The 22513-nt window shown below is 41.8% G+C and overlaps 1 protein-coding gene across 1 annotated transcript in view; it reads right to left on the bottom strand.

The window, feature by feature from the left end:
* Positions 1–5991: 5991 nt before the first annotated feature.
* Positions 5992–22513, bottom strand: part of LOC141148321 (interferon-induced very large GTPase 1-like) — a 39431-nt gene continuing 22909 nt past the window's right edge. Inside the window, exon 3 of the mRNA XM_073635649.1 lies at positions 5992–11253. Within this exon, the coding sequence (XP_073491750.1) occupies positions 6536–11253 (4718 nt within the window). The 3' untranslated portion in view covers positions 5992–6535. The remainder of the gene's footprint in view (positions 11254–22513) is intronic.

Genomic DNA, 22513 nt, shown 5'->3' with positions numbered 1-22513 from the left:
TGTAAATAAGCTCGGGGATAACCATCTGCCATGGGTAGGTGCCCTTCCCGAGACAACCTGTATGCCATTTGATAGAATCTGTGCATAGGTGGGATCATTGGACAAAACTGGAAGATATTTCCTAATAACTTACCTTATCTTTTCAAACTCCACACTATAGGGAGTCAAGAAAACTGGAACCCTCGAAAATTGTACAATTTGTTTAGTCCAACGTCTGTTACCTAGGGATGTCTTGATATAAACTTAATTTGTGTACAGTGTTGCATATCTCAGGATTTGCCAATCAAATTATCACATTTCAGGAAAAATGGAAAAAATGATCTGGACAGGAAGGGAATTTAACATTTATGTGGTTGAATTAGTTGCCTGTAAAATACATGAGGCTGAATTCACAAAGTTTTTTTTATAAGAATCATAATTTTTTCCATATGACTTTTATTTTCTAATCTCATTTTATGTTTTTATTATTTCTAATTTCTCACAATAATTACATTTTTTAAATAAATAAATATCCCTTTTCTAATGTTTCAGCTTTGTGATTTAAACCTAAATTAAATGCTTTCTTTTATTGACTACATAACTGCATTAAACGGTGTTCAGTAATTCCTCATTTTGGGGGTCACACTTTAGCACATAGATTAGGAGTTAAAAGTGTAAATAAAACATCCAACATAAATGAGAAGGTTCCAAACTCTTTATTATGAACACATTTCATGATTCATATGCAACAAGTATTAAGAATTAAAAACAATATTATTGGGGGTTACTTTTAAAGTAAAAAGTATATACAGTACATCTGACTGTAGAAATAAAGTACACTGTTCCACAGTTAAAAAGGATAGAAATAAAACTTTGAAAAAGAAATCCGGCTGGCAAAGTTCAACAAGGAAAAGGCACATTGAAGACAAATCCTATATATATATATATATATATATATATATATATATATATATATATATATATATATATATATATAAAAAAAAAGCTTAAAAAATATTAATAGCAAGGTTTTTGCATGTAGTTCTAATGCCAGGTTGGTAACTGGAGACAAAGGACAGCATTATTATTAACCACTTGAGCTCCGGGAAGGTTTTACCTCCTCCATGACCAGAGAATTTTTTCATATTCAGCACAGCGCTACTTTTACTGGCAGTTGCGTAGTCATGCAACACTTTATGCAAATTAACTTTCTATCATTTTTTTGCGCACAAATAGAACTTTCTTTCGGTGGTAATTGATCACCAATGGGTTTTTTTTTCTTTTATTTGTGATATAAATGATAAAAGACTGAACATTTTGAAATCAAAAACAATATTTTCTACTTTCTGTTATAAAATATATTTAAAAAAAAATAAAAAAAATAAATTTTGGCTCAAATAAATTTGGTCCATAATATATTCTGCTACATATCTTAATATATTCTGCTACATATCTTTGGTTAAAAAAAAATCTCAATAAGTGTAAAATAATTGGTTTAGGAAAATGTTATAGCATCTACAAACCATGGTATATACAGTTGAGCTCAAAAGCTTGCATACCCTGGCAGAAATTGTGAAATTATACAAAGAAAGGCTGCGCTGCTGTGAATAAGTGAGTGTGGTCAAAAACCATTTAAATGACCATAACATATACATACACAAATTACCATAAATACCTGACATATAGGATTACTTTTTTTGTATATGTGCAATCAGACATCAAATATGTTGAACAAGGTCCATACAAGACTTCTTACCCTGGGTCAGAGGTGCCCCAGCCTGTAGCCAAGAGACAGAAGGTCTTACCCAGGGGTCAGAGGTGCCCCAGCCAGCAGCCAGGAGGTCTTATCCAGGGGTCAGAGGAGCCCCAGCCAGGAAACAGGAGGTCTCAGTCCAGGAGTCAGGTCAGCTCCTATTGGGATGTCAGAAGAACTTATTTTCAGAGGCCAGGATTGGGCTGTGTAGCAGGGTGCTGTGACTAAAGGCTTAAAGAGCCAAGGAAACCAGTTGAGTTGGAAAACATAGTCAGTGGGACAGCTCATACTTTCAGAGTTTGTTAAAGACCCCAAAACCATACCACAGGAGGATGGGAGGGGCCACATTTTAGGGATTTGAGTGCCAGCTTAACATCCAGCGGACCCCCTGAGTAGAGACCCTAGGAGCCTTAATTTTGATAAAGACCCAGTGGCTGGGGGACACAGCCACCTGCATATACGATCTCCTTAAACAAGAGATCTAAATATCTGGTAAGGGGCAGGTTGTTTTGTTTGGTGGAGGAATTTCCCTATTATCACATTCTCCAGGGTGACAACAGTGCATGCTTCACATCAACAGAAGAGTGGTGTTTTATATCAATATTATTGATGCCTTTTCATTCATTTACTGGTGAAAGACATTTTTTTTAAAAAAGGAACGTTTTTGTATGGACCTTGTTCAACATATTTGATGTCTGATTGCACATATACAAAAAAAGTAATCCTATATGTCACGTATTTATGGTAATTTGTGTATGTATATGTTATGGTCATTTAAATGGTTTTTGACCACACTCACTTATTCACAGCAGCGCAGCCTTTCTTTGTATAATATTTTGGAATGGAGGTTGTCTCACATTTAGGGTTGCAGCAGCACTAACACTTTTTTGAGTCTTTCACAGACACAGGTTTTTTGGTTTTTGTTTACTGAACACTGTAAGGGATAGCGCAGTATATATCTTTTGGTTTAGAAATTGTGAAATGTTGGCAATAATATTGAAAATATGACTGATCATGCCAAAAAACTGTCTTTTATTTAAGGAAAGTGATCACATGAAGCCATTTATTATCACATAGTTCTTCGGATCCTTTTTAAATCATAACAATAACAGAAATCACCCAAATGGCCCCGATAAAAAAAATGGATTGTTTGGCCTTGGTACAGACACAGAAGGTGGCACACACAGGTTAAAATGGCAATTAAAGGTTAATTTCTCCCATTTGTGGCTTTTTAAATCAAAATTAGTGTCTGTGTATAAATAGTCAATGAGTTGTTAGCTCTCACATGGATGCACTAAGCAGGCTAGACACTGAGCCATAAGGAGGTAGAAAAGAACAGTCAAAAGACCTGCGTAACAAGGTAATGGAACCTTTATAAAGATGGAAAAGGATATAAAAAGATACTCAAAGCCTTGAATAATCCAGTCAGTACTGTTTAATCCCTTATTAGGAAGTGGAAAATTCGGGGCTCTTTTGATACCAAGCCAAGGTGGTCAGGTAGACCAAGAAAGCTTACAGCCATAACTGGCGGAAGAATTGCTCAGGATACAAAGAAAAATCCACAGGTAACCTCAGGAGAAATACAGGCTGCTCTCCAAAAAGACGGTGTGGTTGTTTTTAAGGAGCACAATTCAACGATGATACTTGAATAAAAAAGAGCTGCATGATTGAGTTGCCAGAAGGAAGCCTTTACTGCGCCAATGTCACAAAAAAATCCCAATGAGGCACGTCTAGGTGTCTTTGGGCATATTGTAACCAGGCTTTTTTGTGGAACTTGTGCAGTAAAGGCTTCTTTCTGGCAACTTGACCATGCAGGTCTTTTTATTCAAGTATCATTGTATTGTGCTCCTTAAAAACAACCACACCATCTTTTTCCAGAGCAGCCTGTATTTCTCCTGAGGTTACCTGTGGGGTTTTCTTTGTATCCCAAACAATTCCTGTGGCAGTTGTGGCTGAAATCTTTCTTGATCTACCTGACGTTGGCTTGGTATCAAGATATCCCCAAATTTTCCACTTCATATTAAGTGATTGAACAGTACTGAGACTGGCATATTCAAGGCTTTGGATATCTTTTTATATCCTTTTCCATCTCTGCAAAGTTTCAATACCTTGTTACGCAGGTCTTTTGACTGTTCTTTTCTGCTCCCCATGGCTTAGTATCTAGCCTGCTTAGTGCAGCTATGTGAGAGCTAACAAACTCATTGACTATTTATACACAGACACTAATTGCAATTTAAAAGGCCACAAATGTGGGAAATTAACCATTAATAGTCATTTTAACCTGTGTGTGCAACCTTGTTTGTGCACCGGTGCGCAGTCATGTTGGAACAGGAAGGGGCCATCCCCAAACTCTTCCCACAAAGTTGGGAGCATGAAATTGTCCTAAATGTCTTGGTATGCTGACACCTTAAGAGTTCCCTTCACTAGAACTAAGGGGCCAAGCCCAACCCCTGAAAAACAACCCCACACCATAATCCCCCCTCCACCAAATGATTTGGACCAGTGCACAAAATAAGGTCCATAAAGACATGGATGAGCGAGTTTGGGTTGGAGGAACTTGACTGGCCTGCACAGAGTCCTGACCTCAACCCGATAGAACACCTTTGGGATGAATTAGAGCGGAGACTGCGAGTCAGGCCTTCTCATCCAACATCAGTGCCTGACCTCACAAATGCGCTTCTGGAAGAATGGTCAAACATTTCAATAGACATGGAAAAAAGTAAAACTGTGCTATTAAGTGAAGTGCTAAAGCTGCAACTCAAAGTAATATACAACACCAACAAAACTATAAAACAAAAGGAGCTGCGCTAATGGTGAACTAAAAGATTTGATACAGAAGAAAAAAATAGTTATGTAACACACACATATAAAAATCAAAAATACATACGCATCACACCAAAAATATGATAATAATAACTGAAAACTCCAGGAACAATATAAAAGGTGCTAAGGCTATGAAACTAGCGTGCAAATAACAGCCGGCCGGCAAAGTTTAAAAGACAGAACAAAACACGTCCGTGCAATGCGGAGGGTGACGGTACGCTAGTTTCATAGCGCTTTTTGTGATTGCTTTATGCCCTGTACACACGAGCGGTTTTGCCATCGGAATAAACTCTGAAGGTTTTTCTGACGGATTTCTGACGGAATTCCGCTCAAGCTGTCTTGCATACACACGATCACACCAAATTCCGACCGTCCAGAACGAGGTGACGTACAACACGTACAACGGGACTAGAAAAAGGAAGTTCAATAGCCAGTGTGCCACCCTTTGGGCTCCTTCTGCTAATCTCGTGTTTATCTTGTGTCAGTAGAAGTTTGTTCGTTCTACGAGACCGAGCGCTTCCGTCTCGTACTTGCTTCAGAGCATGCATCGTTTTTGGTACATCAGAACAGCATACAGATGAACGGTTTTTCCGATAGTAATTAGTTGTGTCTGAAAAATATAGAACATGTTCTCTATCTAAGGCTTGATTCACACCTATGCATTTTTAGTGCTTTTTTGCATTCTGCAGATTTGCACTACAGAACGTGGTCCATAGGAAACCATGTTAAATGGACTGTAGTGCAAATCTGAAAAATGCAAAAAGCACTAAAAATGCATAGGTGTGAATTAGGCCTAAGTCCGTCTGAATTATCGACAGAAAAAGTCTGATGGGGCATACACACAATCGGAATATACGATGAAAAGCTCCCATTGGACTCTTTCTGTCAGAAATTCCGCTCGTGTGTATGCGGCATCAGACTGACATTGATCAGTCGTTTTAATATTATTAAAACCATTGGATTTTACCTATGGCGGTACCCTCTCATCTTTTTTTTCCATGACCACCTGCATGTGATGTGATCATCCATTTACACCTATCCCTCACTCTCTGGACTGAGTGCCGCACACCAGACATTGAGGCTCCCAGTCATACCGGGACTGTTGGATCCCCATAGCTGGAAGTCCATGAAAACGCCAGGTCGGTGGATTGCTCGCAGTAGTTGCAGACGCCAGTGGGAGGTCTTCATCATCCCTGAGTGGGTGAGATGCCTATTTTAATGATAAGCCTACATCCTGTTAGGTGGTGGATGATACTGTTTCACACTTTATGAAGATTTGCCACAGGGTGCTACAACATTCTCAATGTGTTGGTCACTACTACTATAGACTTTATGGTTATTGTGTTTGCGCACATATATAAATTTTTAACCCTTAGCACCTTTTATATTGTGCCTGGAGGTTTCAGTTATTATTATCATATTTTTGGTGTGATGCGTATGTATTTTTGATTTTTATATGTGTGTGTTACATAATTATCTTTTTCTTCTGTATCCAATTTCCATAGACACACCCCTAAACCTTGTGGACAGCCTTTCCCAGAAGAGTTGAAGCCGTTATAGCAGCAAAGGGTGGGCCAACTCAACATTGAATCCTACGGACTAAGACTGGGATTCCATCAAAATTGATGTGTGTGTAGAGGCAGGTGTCCTAATACTTTTGGTAATATAGTGTGTGTGTGTGTATATATATATATATATATATATATATATATATATATATTCTTCAAAAAGTTTCCGCACTTCTATATTTTTGCTGGAAACGGTGAGGGCAGGAGAAGTAGTAATCGGTCGTGTCTAAGAGCGTCATGTGACTAGTCTGTCTGGCAAGCCAGCTGACCTTGCAGTTTGGTATAAGAGTTGTGACGCCGTGATGAAGATGTCTGGGAAACGTAAAAGAAAATTGTGGAAACTTTTTGAAGATCCCTTGTATACACACACATATTATATGGAAGTGAGGACACAAATACAGCCTTGTTATTTTTATTTGAAATTAAACGATTCCTGTAAACTTGCAAGAGCCTGATCCTCTGTGATCTTCATCCACTCTTTTGGAAGTTTAGCTGGCTTTGCAGAATATTCATCTGCAAATTCATTATTGAAAAGTACAAATACGTATTTCCAGTAATCTGAGGATTTGAGGTTGGCATCAGGCTGAATTACCCAGTCTGGATAGTATTTACGGTAGTTTTTGTATGAGTGATATTCTCCTTCTGTGTCAGAATTTCTGAATTTAGTTTTGGACACCACAACAGTGGAACAGATGTCAGTGATTAAAGTCCTTTTTTTGTTCCATTTGTACCATGTGTGCCATTTGTACGATTTGCATCCTCCCAGTCCCTGGGGTCTATGGAGAGATGCAGAGTGCTCCTTGTGGTCACCACAGGGATTCTCACAGGGGACATTACAGAAAGGACACTGCTTACCACAGCCAATCACTTTCTTCAACAATTCCTCCTGAGGATTCAGCTTGACTTTGGAGAGAATTAATTCAGTGTCCTTCAATTCTTCGTTTGATAAAAGTTCCTGCTTCATGTTGAGAAGAAATAAATAAATTTCCTTAGAGAACTGGATGACACTTGCTTTATTGTGAAAAGTTATAACTGCCATTTCATTCTGTGAAATAACTAATTCTTTGTCTAGTAACTCACAGAAACTTTCCAGAAATGTCGCAATGGATTCTTTTTTCACGCATTTCTCACTCTTTAGGACTTCTTCAATTTTTTCAATAATTGGAGTTAAAAGTTTTTCTGCTAGGATGTTTAGAGTTGACAGACCCTTATATTTCTCAGTAATGTACTGGAAGATCCATTCTTTCAAAAAGACCCTATATTTATTAATGTACAAAAAATATTGTTCAACTTCCTTTTTCTTAAGCAAGTCCTTTAGCACAGCAAACTGAAAAGCGCTTCTGCTCTTAAATATGTGACCGTCGGAATTTTGTAGAATTTCGTTAATGATTTCCTTGCCGAGATGCTCCAGAATATAATTATTTAGTGCGGGTTTCAAGCAATGATCACAGAATTTTTTGGCCCTAATCTGACACTCGTCTTTCTCATGGAATATGCTCTCAAATGTGGCCAAGTATTTAGGTTTAAATTTTTCAAGGCAAGTTTTGGGGTCATTTTCTTGAATGAATCTGTCATGTAAGTCTTGAAATGCTCTGGATGCTTTACCAAAGATAAAAAGTTTTATATCTAGCTCAAACTTGGGAGATAAATTAAGTTTTGTAGAAGTATTGTCATTAAGTGTATTATTGATCATGCATAGCAACTCCTGAAAGTAAGTATCACTGTAATCCCCTTTGTTGGCTACCTTCTCTTTGATGTATGTGTCACACATGTCTATCAAAGCTGTTGAAAGGTCTTCTATCTTGTCCAGTTGGAGTAAACAGACTGGATTGCGAGACATATAGCTTTTGTCAGGAACAAATAGATTTTTCCCATAGTCATCCAAGCTCATCACATTTGTTAGGTTTTCATTAATATCACTTCCCTTTACATCCATTTCATTCTTAAGCTGCTGAAAAATCGTTTGTCCAATGTTACGTTTTTTTAGCTCCTCCATTTGCAAATCAGAGAGTGTTTTCTTCCACATCTCTTCAAATTCTCTCTTTACATTTATGTCACTTGGTTTACAATTTCTTTCTCTGCAGCTATTCAGGAGAATAGTTATTTCTTTCTCAATCCGTTCCAGAGATGTCTTCTGAATATCCAGAATCTTGTGTTTGCATTTCTGGATTGAAACTGCTTCGGCGAGCTTATTAATAGTATTCCTTTCCAGTTTCTGCTTCAGGAACCTCACGCTTATGGAGAAATCTTCCTTGTATCGCTCAATGAGATGAACGTTCTCACATTTGCTGTCAAAATATTTGTCTAGTAGCTTCTGCGTTTTATTTTCCTCTTCTGACAGTAAACTCTGAAGATCAGTTTTAAACTGCTTGTCCATCTTATCATTGAGACTGGCTGCAGATTGATTTCTGATGTAAGTTTCTTTGGTGATCATCCAGCTATGGATCTTTTTGGAGAATTCCCATTCCCACTGGGAGTATTGCATAGACAGTTTGGTATAAGCTTCAGCCACCAGACTGTTTCTGAAATTAAAGATGAATTTCTCATGTTTCACTGCACTCCATAAACTTTTAATCCATGTGATGAAGTCAAGGATTTTACACTGAGTGTTGTTGGAATTTTGTGATTTTAAAAATCCCAGCAAATATTTCTTTAATTCATAAACATTTTCACTGTAGCCAATGTTTACCGGAGCCATTGGTGGGACCCCCAGCCACAGGCCAGGAATGTACCAGGTGTGCTTCTCTGGATCATAATTTATCACATCACTGAAACATGTAATTCCACATTTCTTTTCCATATTTGCAGCTACTCTTGTCATTTCATTAAGTTGTTCCAGAAACTTCTTCCTCTCTCTCGTGTTATTATCATGAGCAGACACATCACTGACATTCTGATGTACAAATTGGCAGTTGGCTTTTTTCCCGATTTCTTTCATCCGAAGAAAAGCATGAACCACAATCTGTAAAATATCCTTCATTTCTGATGTGTTTTCTGTGGCCATATTAATAATGGTGATATCACTCAACCCCACCACTAATGTGGCCAGTTCATTGTCATGTTTGTAGCTGTCCTCCAACGAGGCCAACTCCGGAGCTTTCAGCCCCTCAGTGTCAATCACAAGGATGAAGTGACAGCCCAGCTCCTCCTGGAAGTTCTCTTTCACGTTCAGAAGTGTCATGAAGGCTCCTCGTGTGCATCTTCCACTGGCCACCGGGAACTGCAGACCAAACATGGTGTTAAGAAGGGTGGACTTCCCTGTACTCTGCACTCCCAGCACTGTTATTGTTCTCATTTTACATTGTCCTCCTGTCTTATTGTCTAGCTCAGTCAGAACATCAGTTATCCACTGTAAAGGAATATTAGAGGCGTCCCCATCAATCAGCTCCAATGGAAACCCATCTAGTAGAAGACCAGCAGCAATTCCTGGAAGTTTGGTGAATTGTCTTGTGATTTTTTTATTCTGTTTGTTAGCAACCATGGAATACTCAGCCTCATAAAACTGTCCTAGTTCACGTAAGAAATGTTCTATTCCTAAAGAACTGTCTGAGATCTTCTGATCCAGCTGTTTAAGTTTTGATATATCTGATTTATAGTTACATTCTTTCTTGTATTCAGACTGCAACAAGGAAATATTGTCTCTTGCAATCAAATCCAGTTCAAATTTCATCCATCTCAAGAAATAATGTTTTTCAACCTTGGAGAGGTCAGTTATTGCTTCAGTAAAATCTGATATGCCGACAGGAACATCATGCTGGTATTGTTTTTCGTGGAGTGAATTGCGCTTCTGTTTGAGCTCAGATTGATATTCTTGTACATCTTTTTCTCCTTGTTTCTCCATTCTGCAAAGTTCTTTTTCTATTTTTGACAATTCTTTCCACAGATCTCCCTGTAATTTCAGTGTTTCCTTTTTATACCCTTCCACATCTTTTATTACAGAAATAATTTGGTTTGCTTTTTCTCTCGCTTTCTGACATTCAACAGAATTCTCATCAACAAAGATATGAAGGCCTTCAATTTTATTTTTAGTACTACACAGGTTTCTCTTTTCTTTCTGACAGTTTTTTAAAACATTCTCAATGGCATTTCGAACTTTTTTCGCTAATGCTGCATCATTTTCCTTGCTGATTTTTGTAATAATATTTGTTGCACTCATCTTTAAAATTGGCATTAGATTGTTTATGTATTTTATGGTCTCTTTGTTCATTTTTTTACCCTTTTCTGGTGTAAGAATGAGATAAAACTGGGTGTCAGCGTTACTGAAGGATGATAACAGTTTGAATTGTTTCTCAGAAATACTCTCAGTGAATATAAATACAGCTGATGAGACTCGAGTCAGAAACATAAACTGGTCCCAGTTGGACTCCAGGTCTCCTCGTAGGTTAGTCACTGTGATTGGTTCTGGGAAAACATCAGAATTACCACAGGGAAAATACCAGGACATTTCCACCAGTCCATTAGATATTTTCCTTTCAATATTTCCTCCCTCCATGTCATCATGTATGAATATGTTTTGCTCTTCTTGGGCTGAATTAAGTACTTTATTCAGGATTTTAGATTTGGATAATTTGCTGTCACCCAGTCTGATGAAGGAGAAAATAGGCATTGAAACATTCACCACATTTTCCTCACTAAACCCTTTACTTTTGGCTAGTGACTGGGGTCTCCACTTCTTAACAATGTCCCTCATTGCCCAAAGCATGAGGGTGCAGTGTGACCCGTCACCAGCAGGGAGAAGCAGAGGGATGCCAAATTGGCACATGGACAGTTTGGATACAATTTCTTGTTGTAGAAAACTGTCTGAACAATGGAGGAGAACACAAAGCATATCCAGAGGGTGAATAGATTCAGAACTACTTTCCTCTTCGGTCATTGATAAGGTAAATAAGGTGTTGTTTTCATTTGATTTGATTATTTCTTCAGATTTTCCATACTGAGTATTAAGTGCAGTTCTGTTCAAGGCCATCAGCTTTCTCAGAAAATTCCATGGTACATCTTGAATGGTCTGCGGATGGACATCACTCAGAGTCTCTGCTCCAATCCCTAGGATCTGACTCAATGTCAGTTTGGAATCGATTAAATGTTCCATATGTAAACTGACAAAAAGTTCATGGAAAATCTTCAATTTATCTGCAAAAAGAACATAATGTTGTTAACATATAACCTAATGCTAAGCTTTACCAATACAAGGGATTTTAAATAATGAATGTGTGTTTGAATTATTTTCTACCTTGAAAACCATTGGCAATTATCTGTTTTCACTGGAGAAATATAAGGCCATCAAATTACTTGAAGCTTCTCACATTTTTTTTTTTGCTACCCAGCAGTGGATTTGGAAACTCACTAAGATTAATAAGCTTTATAAGCAATGATTGTATAATATGCTATGTAGACAAGAAATGTCAGGTCCCTGTGCCATTTAGGGACTGTGGGAATGGAACAACAGGCATATTACATATACCAACAACACAAACCTATTCATATATTACAAGAGCCCGAAAATGACTAGTTGGCAGATGAGTCCTCCTGTGCTTATGACAGGTGCAAAAACAAAAAACAAAACAAAAATGAAAACCAACCTAAAAATAAAAAAATATTATTCGCCAATGCCAGGAATGGCGCTAGGCTATCAGCACTCAACCACTCATGAGAGATATGAATGATGAAGTTAAAAAAATATCCCATAGAATAAACAAAGACAATGATACAAACCAAAAAAAAAAAACTGACCAAAATTGGGGGGGCTTTATGAGCGGGTAGCACTTATAACTAGACAAAAGGAACTGATAAACTAGAGGTGCTGCTGTCAAAATGGAGGAGGGACTTCATCTGTAAAACAAAGACCACTCTGGTGTACTAAGTTCCAACAAGGTTTAATTACAAAGAAAAATGAATACTTACAAAAGTATAAAAACCACACATACAGTATATATATGGGAGTCCACAGGAGAGGATGGGCCTGTGGTGGAGACACGGCCCGGAAAAGGTACAGCTGGATGGATGGATGATGAGTTGCACAAAGTCCAGATCTCTGTGCCTCTGACTGTTAATAGGGAAATTGGTTCTGACAGCCCAGTAAGCATGTGTAGTGCCACGGCTTCCTTGTTCCAGGTGTCAAGGGCCGATGGATAGTAATGTCCACCTGCAGTCCAAGGTCACAGGATGCATTTCGAGTGTACTTCCTCTTCTTCAGCTGACCCCAATGGGCTACCTGCTCTGTTTAAATAGTCCCCCCCCCAGGAAACAACCCGGGACACACCAAACACCTGAATAAGTTGTCTCAATTACTGAAGCCATGGGCTAAATACTAGATGTGGACTGGAGCGATCCATCCCAAGTACAGCCTGTCCAGGCAGCCATCCAGTCACCCTACACCCTACACCCTCAGCAGCCGACAGAGAGCGACTATCTATCCAGCTGCACCCTTTCAGGACTGTGCCTCCACCACAGGCTCACACTCTACCGTGGACTCCTATATACATACACAGCATCTCACAAAAGTGAGTACACCCTTCACATTTTTGTAAATATTTTATTATATCTTTTCACACTGAAGAAATTACACTTTGCTACAATGTAAAGTAGTGAGTGTACAGCTTGTATAACAGTGTAAATTTGCTGTCCCCTCAAAATAACTCAACACACAGCCATTAATGTCTAAACTGCTGGCAGCAAAAGTAAGTACACACCTAAGTGAAAATGTCCAAATTGGGCCCAATTAGCCATTTTCCCTCCCTGGTGTCATGTGACTCGTTAGTGTTAGAAGGTCTCAGATGTGAATGGGGAGCAGGTGTGTTAAATTTGGTGTTATCGCTCTCACTCTCTCATACTGGTCACTGGAAGTTCAAGATGGCACCTCATGACAAAGAACTCTCTGAGGATCTGAAATAAAGAATTGTTCCTCTACATAAAGATGGCCTAGGCTATAAGAAGATTGCCAAGACCCTGAAACTGAGCTGCAGCATGGTGGCCAAGACCATACAGCGGTTTAACAGGACAGGTTCCACTCAGAACAGGCCTCTCCATGGTCCACCAAAGATGTTGAGTGCACGTGCTCAGCATCATATCCAGAGGTTGTCTTTGGGAAATAGACATATGAGTGCTGCCAGCATTGCTGCAGAGGTTGAAGGGGTGGAGGGTCAGCCTGTCAGTGCTCAGACCATACACCACACACTGCATCAAATTGGTATGCATAGCTGTCGTCCCAGAAGGAAGCCTCTTCTAAAGATGATGCACAAGAAAGCCTATAAACAGTTTGCTGAAGACAAGCAGACTAAGGACATGGATTACTGAAACCATGTCCTGTGGTCTGATGAGACCAAGATAAACTTATTTGGTTCAGATGGTGACAAGCGTGTGTGGTGGCAACCAGGTGAGGAGTACAAAGACAAGTGTGTCTTGCCTACAGTCAAGCATGGTGGTGGGAGTGTCATGGTCTGGAGCTGCATGAGTGCTGCCGGTATGGGGAGCTACAGATCATTGAGGGAACCATGAATGCCAACATGTGCTGTGCCATACTGAAGCAGAGCATGATCCCCTCCCTTGGAAGACTGGGCCGCAGGGCAGTATTCCAACATGAAAACGACCCCAAACACACCTCCAAGACGACCACTGCCTTACTAAAGAAGCTTAGGGTAAAGGTGATGGACTGGCCAAGCATGTCTCCAGACCTAAACCCTATTGAGCATCTGTGGGGCATCCTCAAACGGAAGGTGGAGGAGCGCAAGGTCTCTAACATCCACCAGCTCCGTGATGTCGTCATGGAGGAGTGGAAGAGGACTCCAGTGGCAACCTGTGAAGCTCTGGTGAACTCTATGCCCAAGAGGGTTAAGGCTGTGCTGGAAAATAATGGTGGCCACACAAAATATTGACACTTTGGGCCAAATTTGGACATTTTCACTTAGGGGTGTACTCACTTTTGTTGCCAGCGGTTTAGACATTAATGGCTGTGTGTTGAGTTATTTTGAGGGGACAGCAAATTTACACTGTTATACAAGCTGTACACTCACTACTTTACATTGTAGCAAAGTGTCATTTCTTCAGTGTTGTCACATGAAAAGATAATATAAAATATTTACAAACATGTGAGGGGTGTACTCACTTTTGTGAGATACTGTAACCCTAACATCCCAACATTTAAAAAAAAAGACTTGTAAACTCAATCAGGTGCAGTTAATCACCTTCTCAATGGCACATTGACATTTAACTGTGATCAGCTGTGGTCATTATAATTAGCTCAGTATGAAAAAAGCTTTCCTGGAGCATTTCAGTCCCTGGTAGTGCAACTGAAGCAAACAACCCAGGATGGGTGGCAAGGGACTGTCACTGGGATCACTGGGATAAATTTGTAGAGAGGCACAAGTCAGGAAATGAATACAAAATCATTACAAAGACTTTATCAATGCCTAGAAGCACAATGAAGTCTATTATTAGGAAGTGGAAGGTATTTGGTACAATACAGACCCTCCCTGGTACAGGACGTCACTTCATACTGGATGAAAGAACCAGGAGGAAACTGATCAGGGAGGCTACCAAGGGAGCCTACAGCAATTCTGAAGCAGTTGCAGGAATTTATGACAAAGAGTGTTCATTGTGTGACAACCATAACATAAATTCTCCACAAATGTGGCTTGTATGGGAGGGTTGCAAGAAAAAAAACGCTCATCGAAAAAGGTCAGATGCAGTCACCACTGAACTTTGCACCTTGAAGATGGTAAAAGGTGTTCTGGTCAGATGAGACTAAAATTTAATGATTTGGCCTCAACATCAAATGATATGTCTGGTGGAAATCCAATACAGCTCACCATCCAAATAACACTGTTCCAACAGTAAAGCATTGAGTTGGTAATATTCTGGTATTGGGGGAGGTGGTAATATCCTGCTGTGGGGGTGTTTCTCTGAAGCAGGGACTGGAGCTAGGGTTGCCACCTGTCCGGGATTCACCCGGACAGTTCGGAGTTTGAAATCATGCGTTCAGGTTTCAGACCTCCTGAAACCCGGACACATTATTCAGACCAGATTCTTGGGGTTGCAGTTGTGTAAGCCAAGAGTGTCTCTTACACTCTCTTTCACACTGCCCACGCCAGCACTAACAATTACCCCTCCCCCCTACACAGATGGGAGCGGAGAAAGGGCTTGATCTGCTCCTCTTCCTCCTGCCCCTACCGCTTTGTGTCTACCTTCACTCCAGCAGCCTCAGCTACATCTCAGAGTTCCCCCTTATATCAAAGTCCTCTCCGTTCCCAATGTTCCCCCTTAGATCAGAGTTCCCAGAGCATCCCTTATGTTAAAGTCCCCAGTGGTCTCCCTTACACCAGAGTCTGCAGAGCCCCCCCCCCCCCCCCTTACAGTGTAAGGGAACTCTGTGAGTCAGAAGTAAAAGGGGAACTCTGTGGACTCCGATGTAAAGGGGGACTCTTGTGACTAACGTCACTTGATTAGAAATGTTATTTATTGCAAAATATATGTATAGTTCATACTATAAAAGATTGCCTTGTACCGCTAAAGTGTTCGGGTTTGATTTGAAGAAAAGGTGGCAACCCTAACTGGAGCACTTGTCAGGATAGAAGGAAAAATGGATGGGGCAAATTACCATCAAATTCTTGAGGAAAATCTGCTGCCCTCTGCCAGAAAGCTGTCAATGGGAAGAAGGTTTACCTTCCAACATGGCAATGACCCAAAGCCCACAGCAACAATGACCACATAGTGCTTGAAGGAAAAGGTGAATGTCCCTGAATGGCCTAGTCAGAGCCCAGACTTAAACCCCATTGCAAATCTGTGGAATGACTTGAAGACTGCAGTCCACAAACGGTCACCATCAAATGTAACTGAACTTGAGCAGTTCTGCAAAGAAGAGTGGGCAAATATTGCAAAGTTTAGATGTGCAAAGTTAGTAGAGACAAATCCTAACGGACTACAGGCTGGAATTAAAGCAAAATGTGGTCCAACAAAATACTGACATAAGGGGGGTGATCCTTTTTCCAACTCCGTGATAGTGTTTTTTTTTTCGTCTATTTTTTTTATGACATGTTGGTGTTATATTGTTCACTTGGATTTTATAAATAAATATAATAAATACAGCTGGATAAACCAAAAACTGTGTCTGTCTTAATTTGAGGTTGATCATAAGTGTTTAAAAGTGAATATGTTCAGGTGTTTTTAACTAGCCCTGCAGGAATTGTCATTCTTGTATGTGTGCGCTGTAAAATATTTTGTACTGTTTGTAGGTCTTACAGCAGCACCATCTTTAATTTAAACGCATTGTATGGTGTGCCCCCCAGATATGTTCTTGTATATTGTAATAGGCCCTGACCAGGTCTTTTGGGCTGGAGCACCCCTCCCCCTCCTCATTACCTATTATTTAGTGGCCACCAGTGTATAGGATGTATCCCCTTCAGTTCTCCCACATAGAGGAGTTCAGCTCCCATGGTTGAGACAAAGGATCTTCCATTCTATTACTAGAGTAGGACCCACTATTTTGGGGTACTTTGTCGCAGTAAGTGGGCTTAGCACTATATGACCATATAGTGTGGCCAAACCCCCGTAATTTTTGAATATGTTCAGGTGTTTTTAACTAGCCCTGCAGGAAATGTCATTCTTGTATTTGTGCACTGTAAAATATTTTGTACTGGTCAACCAATAAGAACCTCCCCTCCTCCAGGGTCAGGCACTGGTATTTCAGGGGGAATTTTGAGCTGTTAAGAAAAGGCTCATGATTAGGGATGAGCTTAGGGTTCGAGTCGAACTCATGTTCGAGTCAAACATCGGCTGTTCGCGGGTTCGCCGAATAGCGAACAATTTGGGGTGTTCACAGCAAATTCGAAAGCCGCAGAGCACCCTTTAAAAGTCTATGGGAGAAATCAAAAGTGCTAATTTTAAAGGTTTATATGCATGGTATTGTCATAAAAAGTGTTTGGGGACCCGGGTCCTGCCCCAGGGGACATGGATCAATGCAAAAAAAAGTTGTAAAAACGTCAATTTTTCCGGAAGCAGTGATTTTAATAATGTGAAACAATAAAAGTGTAATATTCCTTTAAATTTCGTACCTGGGGGGTGTCTATAGTATGTCTGTAAAGGGGCGCATGTTTCCCGTGTTTAGAACAGTCTGACAGCAAAATGACATTTCAAAAGAAAAAAAGTCATTTAAAACTACTTGTGGCTAATAATGAATTGCCGGTCTCACAATACACATAAAAGTTCATTGATAAAAACGGCATGAGAATTCCCCACAGGGGAACCCCGAACCAAAATAAAAAAAAAATGACGTGGGGGTCCCCCTAAATTCCACACCAGGTCCTTCAGGTCTGGTATGGATATTAAGGGGAACCCCAGCCAAAATTAAAAAAAAAAAAATGGCGTGGGGTCCTCCTCAAAATCTATACCAGACCTTTCAGGTCTGGTATGGATTTTAAGGGGAACCCCGCGCCAAAATGTAAAAAAAAAATGGCGTGGGGTATCCCCAAAAATCCATACCAGACCCTTATCCGAGCACGCAACCTGGCAGGCCGCAGGACGAGAGAGCGGCCCCCCCCCTGAACCGTACCAGGCCACATGCCCTCAACATTGGGAGGGTGCTTTGGGGTAGCCCCCCAAAACACCTTGTCCCCATGTTGATGGGGACAAGGGCCTCATCCCCACAACCCTTGCCCGGTGGTTGTGGGGGTCTGCGGGCGGGGGGCTTATCGGAATCTGGAAGCCCCCTTTAACAAGGGGACCCCCAGATCCCGGCCCTACCCCCTGTGTGAAATGGTAAGGGGGTACAAAAGTGCCCCTACCATTTCACAAAAAACTCAAAAATGTTAAAAATGACAAGAGACAGTTTTTGACAATTCCTTTATTTAAATGCTTCTTCTTTCTTTTGTCTTCTATCTTCCTTCGGTTTCTTCCTCCATATTCTTCTTCTTCTGGTTCTTGTTCTTCTGGTTCTTCTTGTTCTTCTGGTTCTTCATCCGGTCTTCTCGTCCGGCATCTTCCTCAGCGGCGCCTTCTTCACTTCTTTCACACTGGAGCGGTGCGCTGGCAGGGCGTCAGAAAAAGTCCTGCCAGCAGCTTCTTTGGAGCAGTGAAGGAGCGATGAATTCACTGCTCCTCCACCGCTGCTCCCCATTGAAATCAATAGGCCAGTGGTGCGATACCACCGGCAAAACGCCTAACCCCTTTTCGGCCACTAGTGGGGGGTTAAAACTGCCCCGCTAGCGGGTAAATAGCGCCGCTAAAACGATGGTAAAGCGGCGCTAAAGATAGCACCCCTTTACCGCTGACGCCCTAGGCGGCGCAGTGTGAAATGGCTCTAACTCAAACCAATCAATATACACTTATGCCCTGTACACACGATCGGACATTCCTACAACAAAATCCATGGATTTTTTTCAGACGGATGTTGGCTGAAACTTGTCTTGCATACACACGGTCACACAAATCTTGTCGGAAATTCCGAATGTCAAGAACGCGGTGAAGTACAACACGTATGACGAGCTGAGAAAAATGAAGTTTAATAGGCAGTGCGGCTCTTCTGCTTGATTCCGAGCATGTGTGGAACTTTGTGTGTAGGAATTGTGTACACACGATCGGAATTTACAACGTATTTTTTGTTGATCTCAAATTTTGTGTGATGGAATTTCTGATGGAAAATGTCTGATAGAGCCTACACATGGTCGGAATTTCTGACAACAAGCTCCATCGGAAAATCCAACCGTGTGTACGGGGCATTATCGGGATTTTTTTTCCAAAAATATGGATATGTTTAATAGCAGAAAGTAAAAGATGTTGCTTTTTTTTTCAAGATTGTCGCTCTTTTTTTGTTTATAGTGCAAAAAATAAAAACGCAGAGGCGATCAAATACCACCAAAAGAAAGCTTTATTTGTGGGGAAAAGGGACATCAATTTTATTTGGGTACATCATCGCACGGCCGCGCAATTGTCAGTTAAAGTAACTCAGTGTGTTTAGCAAAAAACGGCCTGGTCATAAAGGAGGGTAAACCTTCCCGAGGTGGGTAAACCTTCCCGAGGTCAAGTTGTTAAGTTGCTTTTGTGCTATCTCACAAGCTAGCTCAGGCTCTCAGGTGTGTCGGTACTCACTTCTAGTCTCTCCTTGTCACAGTAGGCATGCTACAAGGTCCCTAAGGCCCCTTTCACATGAGCTCTCCGATCAGGTGTGCTTGTCGGTTTTTTCTTGTCGGACCTCCCCTATGGAGCGGCGGATGTCAGCGGTGACATGTCAGCTGACATCTGCCGCTATCTGATCCGATCCTGTCTGTAAAATCCAGACGGATGGTGGTCCTATTTTTCATTCGTCTGGTGGATCGATTATGATCGAATGAAAATGGACAGGCGGTCCGTTTTCATCCGATTTCCCCATAGAGGAGAGTGGGACTGGGTCCATGTCTGATCTGCACAGTGAGTGGAGAAGGACCTGTCATCCACCTGCTTAGCGGGGATCAGCCCTCAGTATGTTTTTGGAGGGTTTGGTAGACAGCCCCTGTCAGAAGTCGCCCCAGTGGCTGGTCACAGAACCGGGAGAGGAGAAAACCCTTCCACCTCTCCAGCAGCTGAACTCTTTGAACCTTTGTACCCGTCCCCCCAGCAGAAGTGCTGGCTATGGGGCAGAGGGCTGTTGGTCTCTGCCCAGCATCAGAAAAAAAGACAGGGAGTCCGGGAGATAGTCCCCGCAAGATACCTCCCCAGTGGCTGGTAACTACACCGGAAGAAGGCAAGTACATTTTCCTCCCCAACAGCTTAGCACTTCCAGCCTACATTCCCTACCAGCTGAAGCGCTGGCATTGGGACAGAGGATTATTTACCTCCCCCAATACCTGCAACCCAGCCCCGGATCACGGGAGTGCAGACAGCTAGTTGCAGCGGCTGTTTTTATTCACGGGAGACCGTATGTGTGATTTTTCTCCCCAGCGCCAGAGTCGTACTGTTCCTTTCGCTGTTTGCCTGGGGTGGAAGTTTGTGACTAAGGCAGGTCCAGACCAGTTGAGGGTCAGGGACCTGGTTAGTCAGTTTTTAAATGGGGAGAAACGTGACAGAACCCACTGTCACTGTGTGTTTTGGAGGGGGCTGTGGGCTGGCCTCCTACCCAAAGACTATGGCCCAGAAGAGAACGAGAGACTTGGGGGTAAAATGGCGTCGGGATAATGTAATTATATCTCCATATACGTTGCGTCCCTTCTCCCCCCCATTATTGTGTTTAATTATGTTAGGTCATGGCAAGGGATGAGCTTCGTGTTCGAGTCGAACCCATGTTCGACTCGAACATCGTCTGTTCGCCCGTTCGCCGAATTGCGAACGATATGGGCCGTTCGCGCCAAATTCGCGTGGCGCGTCACGGCCCATAATTCGCTGCGGCATCGCAGTGCATTGCTGGCTGATGATTGGCCAAGCATGCACTATGACCCGCATGCTTGGCCAATCACAGCGCCGTCAGTAGAGAGAGCTGTAATTGGCCAAAGCTAGGGTGGCTTTGGCCAATTATGGCTCAGGGGGTTTAGAACACGCCCCACACTATATAAGGCCGCCTGCACGGCAGCCCTGTGTAGTGTGTTCCGGCGTTGAAAGAGAGATAGATAGACAGAGAGACAGTGTCATTTCATTTGAGTTAGCTAGATTAGGCAGGACAATCAGTGAGTTAGCTGCACTTACAGTGTATTGTGTATATATATGCATCCCAGGTGTTGCATATATATATATATATATATACACTGTATTCAGTTTAGCTAGATCCATTCCTGTTATCTTCTTACTGACAGGCAGGCTTGTCTTGTTACAGTATTTACAGCTACCTGAAGAAAATTGCTGGTGTTCTTTTGATCCTATTTGTACCACAGTCAGGCAGCTAGACTATTTACAGTTAGTGCAGTGCGTCCTGCTCACAGTGTTCAGCTAAAACTACAAGTTAGTGCGGTGCGTCCTGCTCACAGTGTTCAGCTAAAACTACAAGTTAGTGGGGTGCGTCCTGCTCACAGTGTTCAGCTAAAACTACAAGTTAGTGCGGTGCGTCCTGCTCACAGTGTTCAGCTAAAACTACAAGTTAGTGCGGTGCGTGCTGCTTACAGTGTTCAGCTAAAACTACAAGTTAGTGGGGTGCGTCCTACTCACAGTGTTCAGCTAAAACTACAAGTTAGTGTAGTGAGACCTCTGCACAGTGTTCATATAAAGCTACAAGTTAGTGGGGTGCATCCTGCTTCCAGTGTTCAGCTAAAACTACAAGTTAGTGGGGTGCGTCCTGCTCACAGTGTTCAGCTAAAACTACAAGTTAGTGCGGTGCGTCCTGCTCACTGTGTTCAGCTAAAACTACAAGTTAGTGGGGTGCGTCCTGCTCACAGTGTTCAGCTAAAACTACAAGTTAGTGGGGTGCGTCCTGCTCACAGTGTTCAGCTAAAACTACAAGTTAGTGCGGTGCGTCCTGCTCACAGTGTTCAGCTAAAACTACAAGTTAGTGCGGTGCGTCCTGCTCACTGTGTTCAGCTAAAACTACAAGTTAGTGCGGTGCGTCCTGCTCACAGTGTTCAGCTAAAACTACAAGTTAGTGGGGTGCGTCCTGCTCACAGTGTTCAGCTAGAACTACAAGTTAGTGCAGTGCGTCCTGCTCACAGTGTTTAGCTAAAACTACAAGTTAGTGCGGTGTGTCCTGCTCACAGTGTTCAGCTAAAACTACAAGTTAGTGTAGTGAGACCTCTGCACAGTGTTCATCTAAAGCTACAAGTTAGTGCAGTGCGTCCTGCTCACAGTGTTCAGCTAAAACTACAAGTTAGTGCAGTGCGTCCTGCTTACAGTGTTCAGCTAAAACTACAAGTTAGTGCGGTGCGTCCTGCTCACAGTGTTCAGCTAAACCTACAAGTTAGTGGAGTGTGTCCTGCTCACAGTGTTCAGCTAAAACTACAAGTTAGTGTGGTGCGTCCTGCTCACAGTGTTCAGCTAAAACTACAAGTTAGTGTGGTGCGTCCTCCTCACAGTGTTCAGCTAAACCTACAAGTTAGTTTTTTGCGAGCTCTGCACAGTGTTAGCTAAAGCTACCTGTAGAAGGTTGGTGGTGTTCTCATACTACAGGCAGGCAGTTGATTTTGCTAGCTGCAGTATCAGTACATATATATATATATATATATCCCAGCTTAGTGCAGCTACAGGCCATTAGTATGTCTTGAAAGCTAAGAAGGAGAGGCAGACAGTCACAAGCCAATAAGAGAGGGCAAGCAGGCTCTGTGTCTAGTGCTGGTCGTGGAGACGGTGCATCCTCATCAGCACGTGGCCGTGGGACACGCTTGGCCTTTTTTTCGGCAGCTGGCCGCGTTGAGCCGCAACATGCGGAAGACTTGGTCGAGTGGATGACCAAGCCGTCCTCATCCTCCTCATCCTCTCTCACCCATTCCCAGGGTACTTTGTCTGGCAA

Source organism: Aquarana catesbeiana, linkage group LG06 (genome assembly GCF_042186555.1).
Source record: "Aquarana catesbeiana isolate 2022-GZ linkage group LG06, ASM4218655v1, whole genome shotgun sequence".
In the NCBI taxonomy this organism is placed as follows: domain Eukaryota; kingdom Metazoa; phylum Chordata; class Amphibia; order Anura; family Ranidae; genus Aquarana; species Aquarana catesbeiana.
Note: the sequence above shows the minus strand (reverse complement) of the source record. Positions and strands in the feature narration are given on the sequence as shown.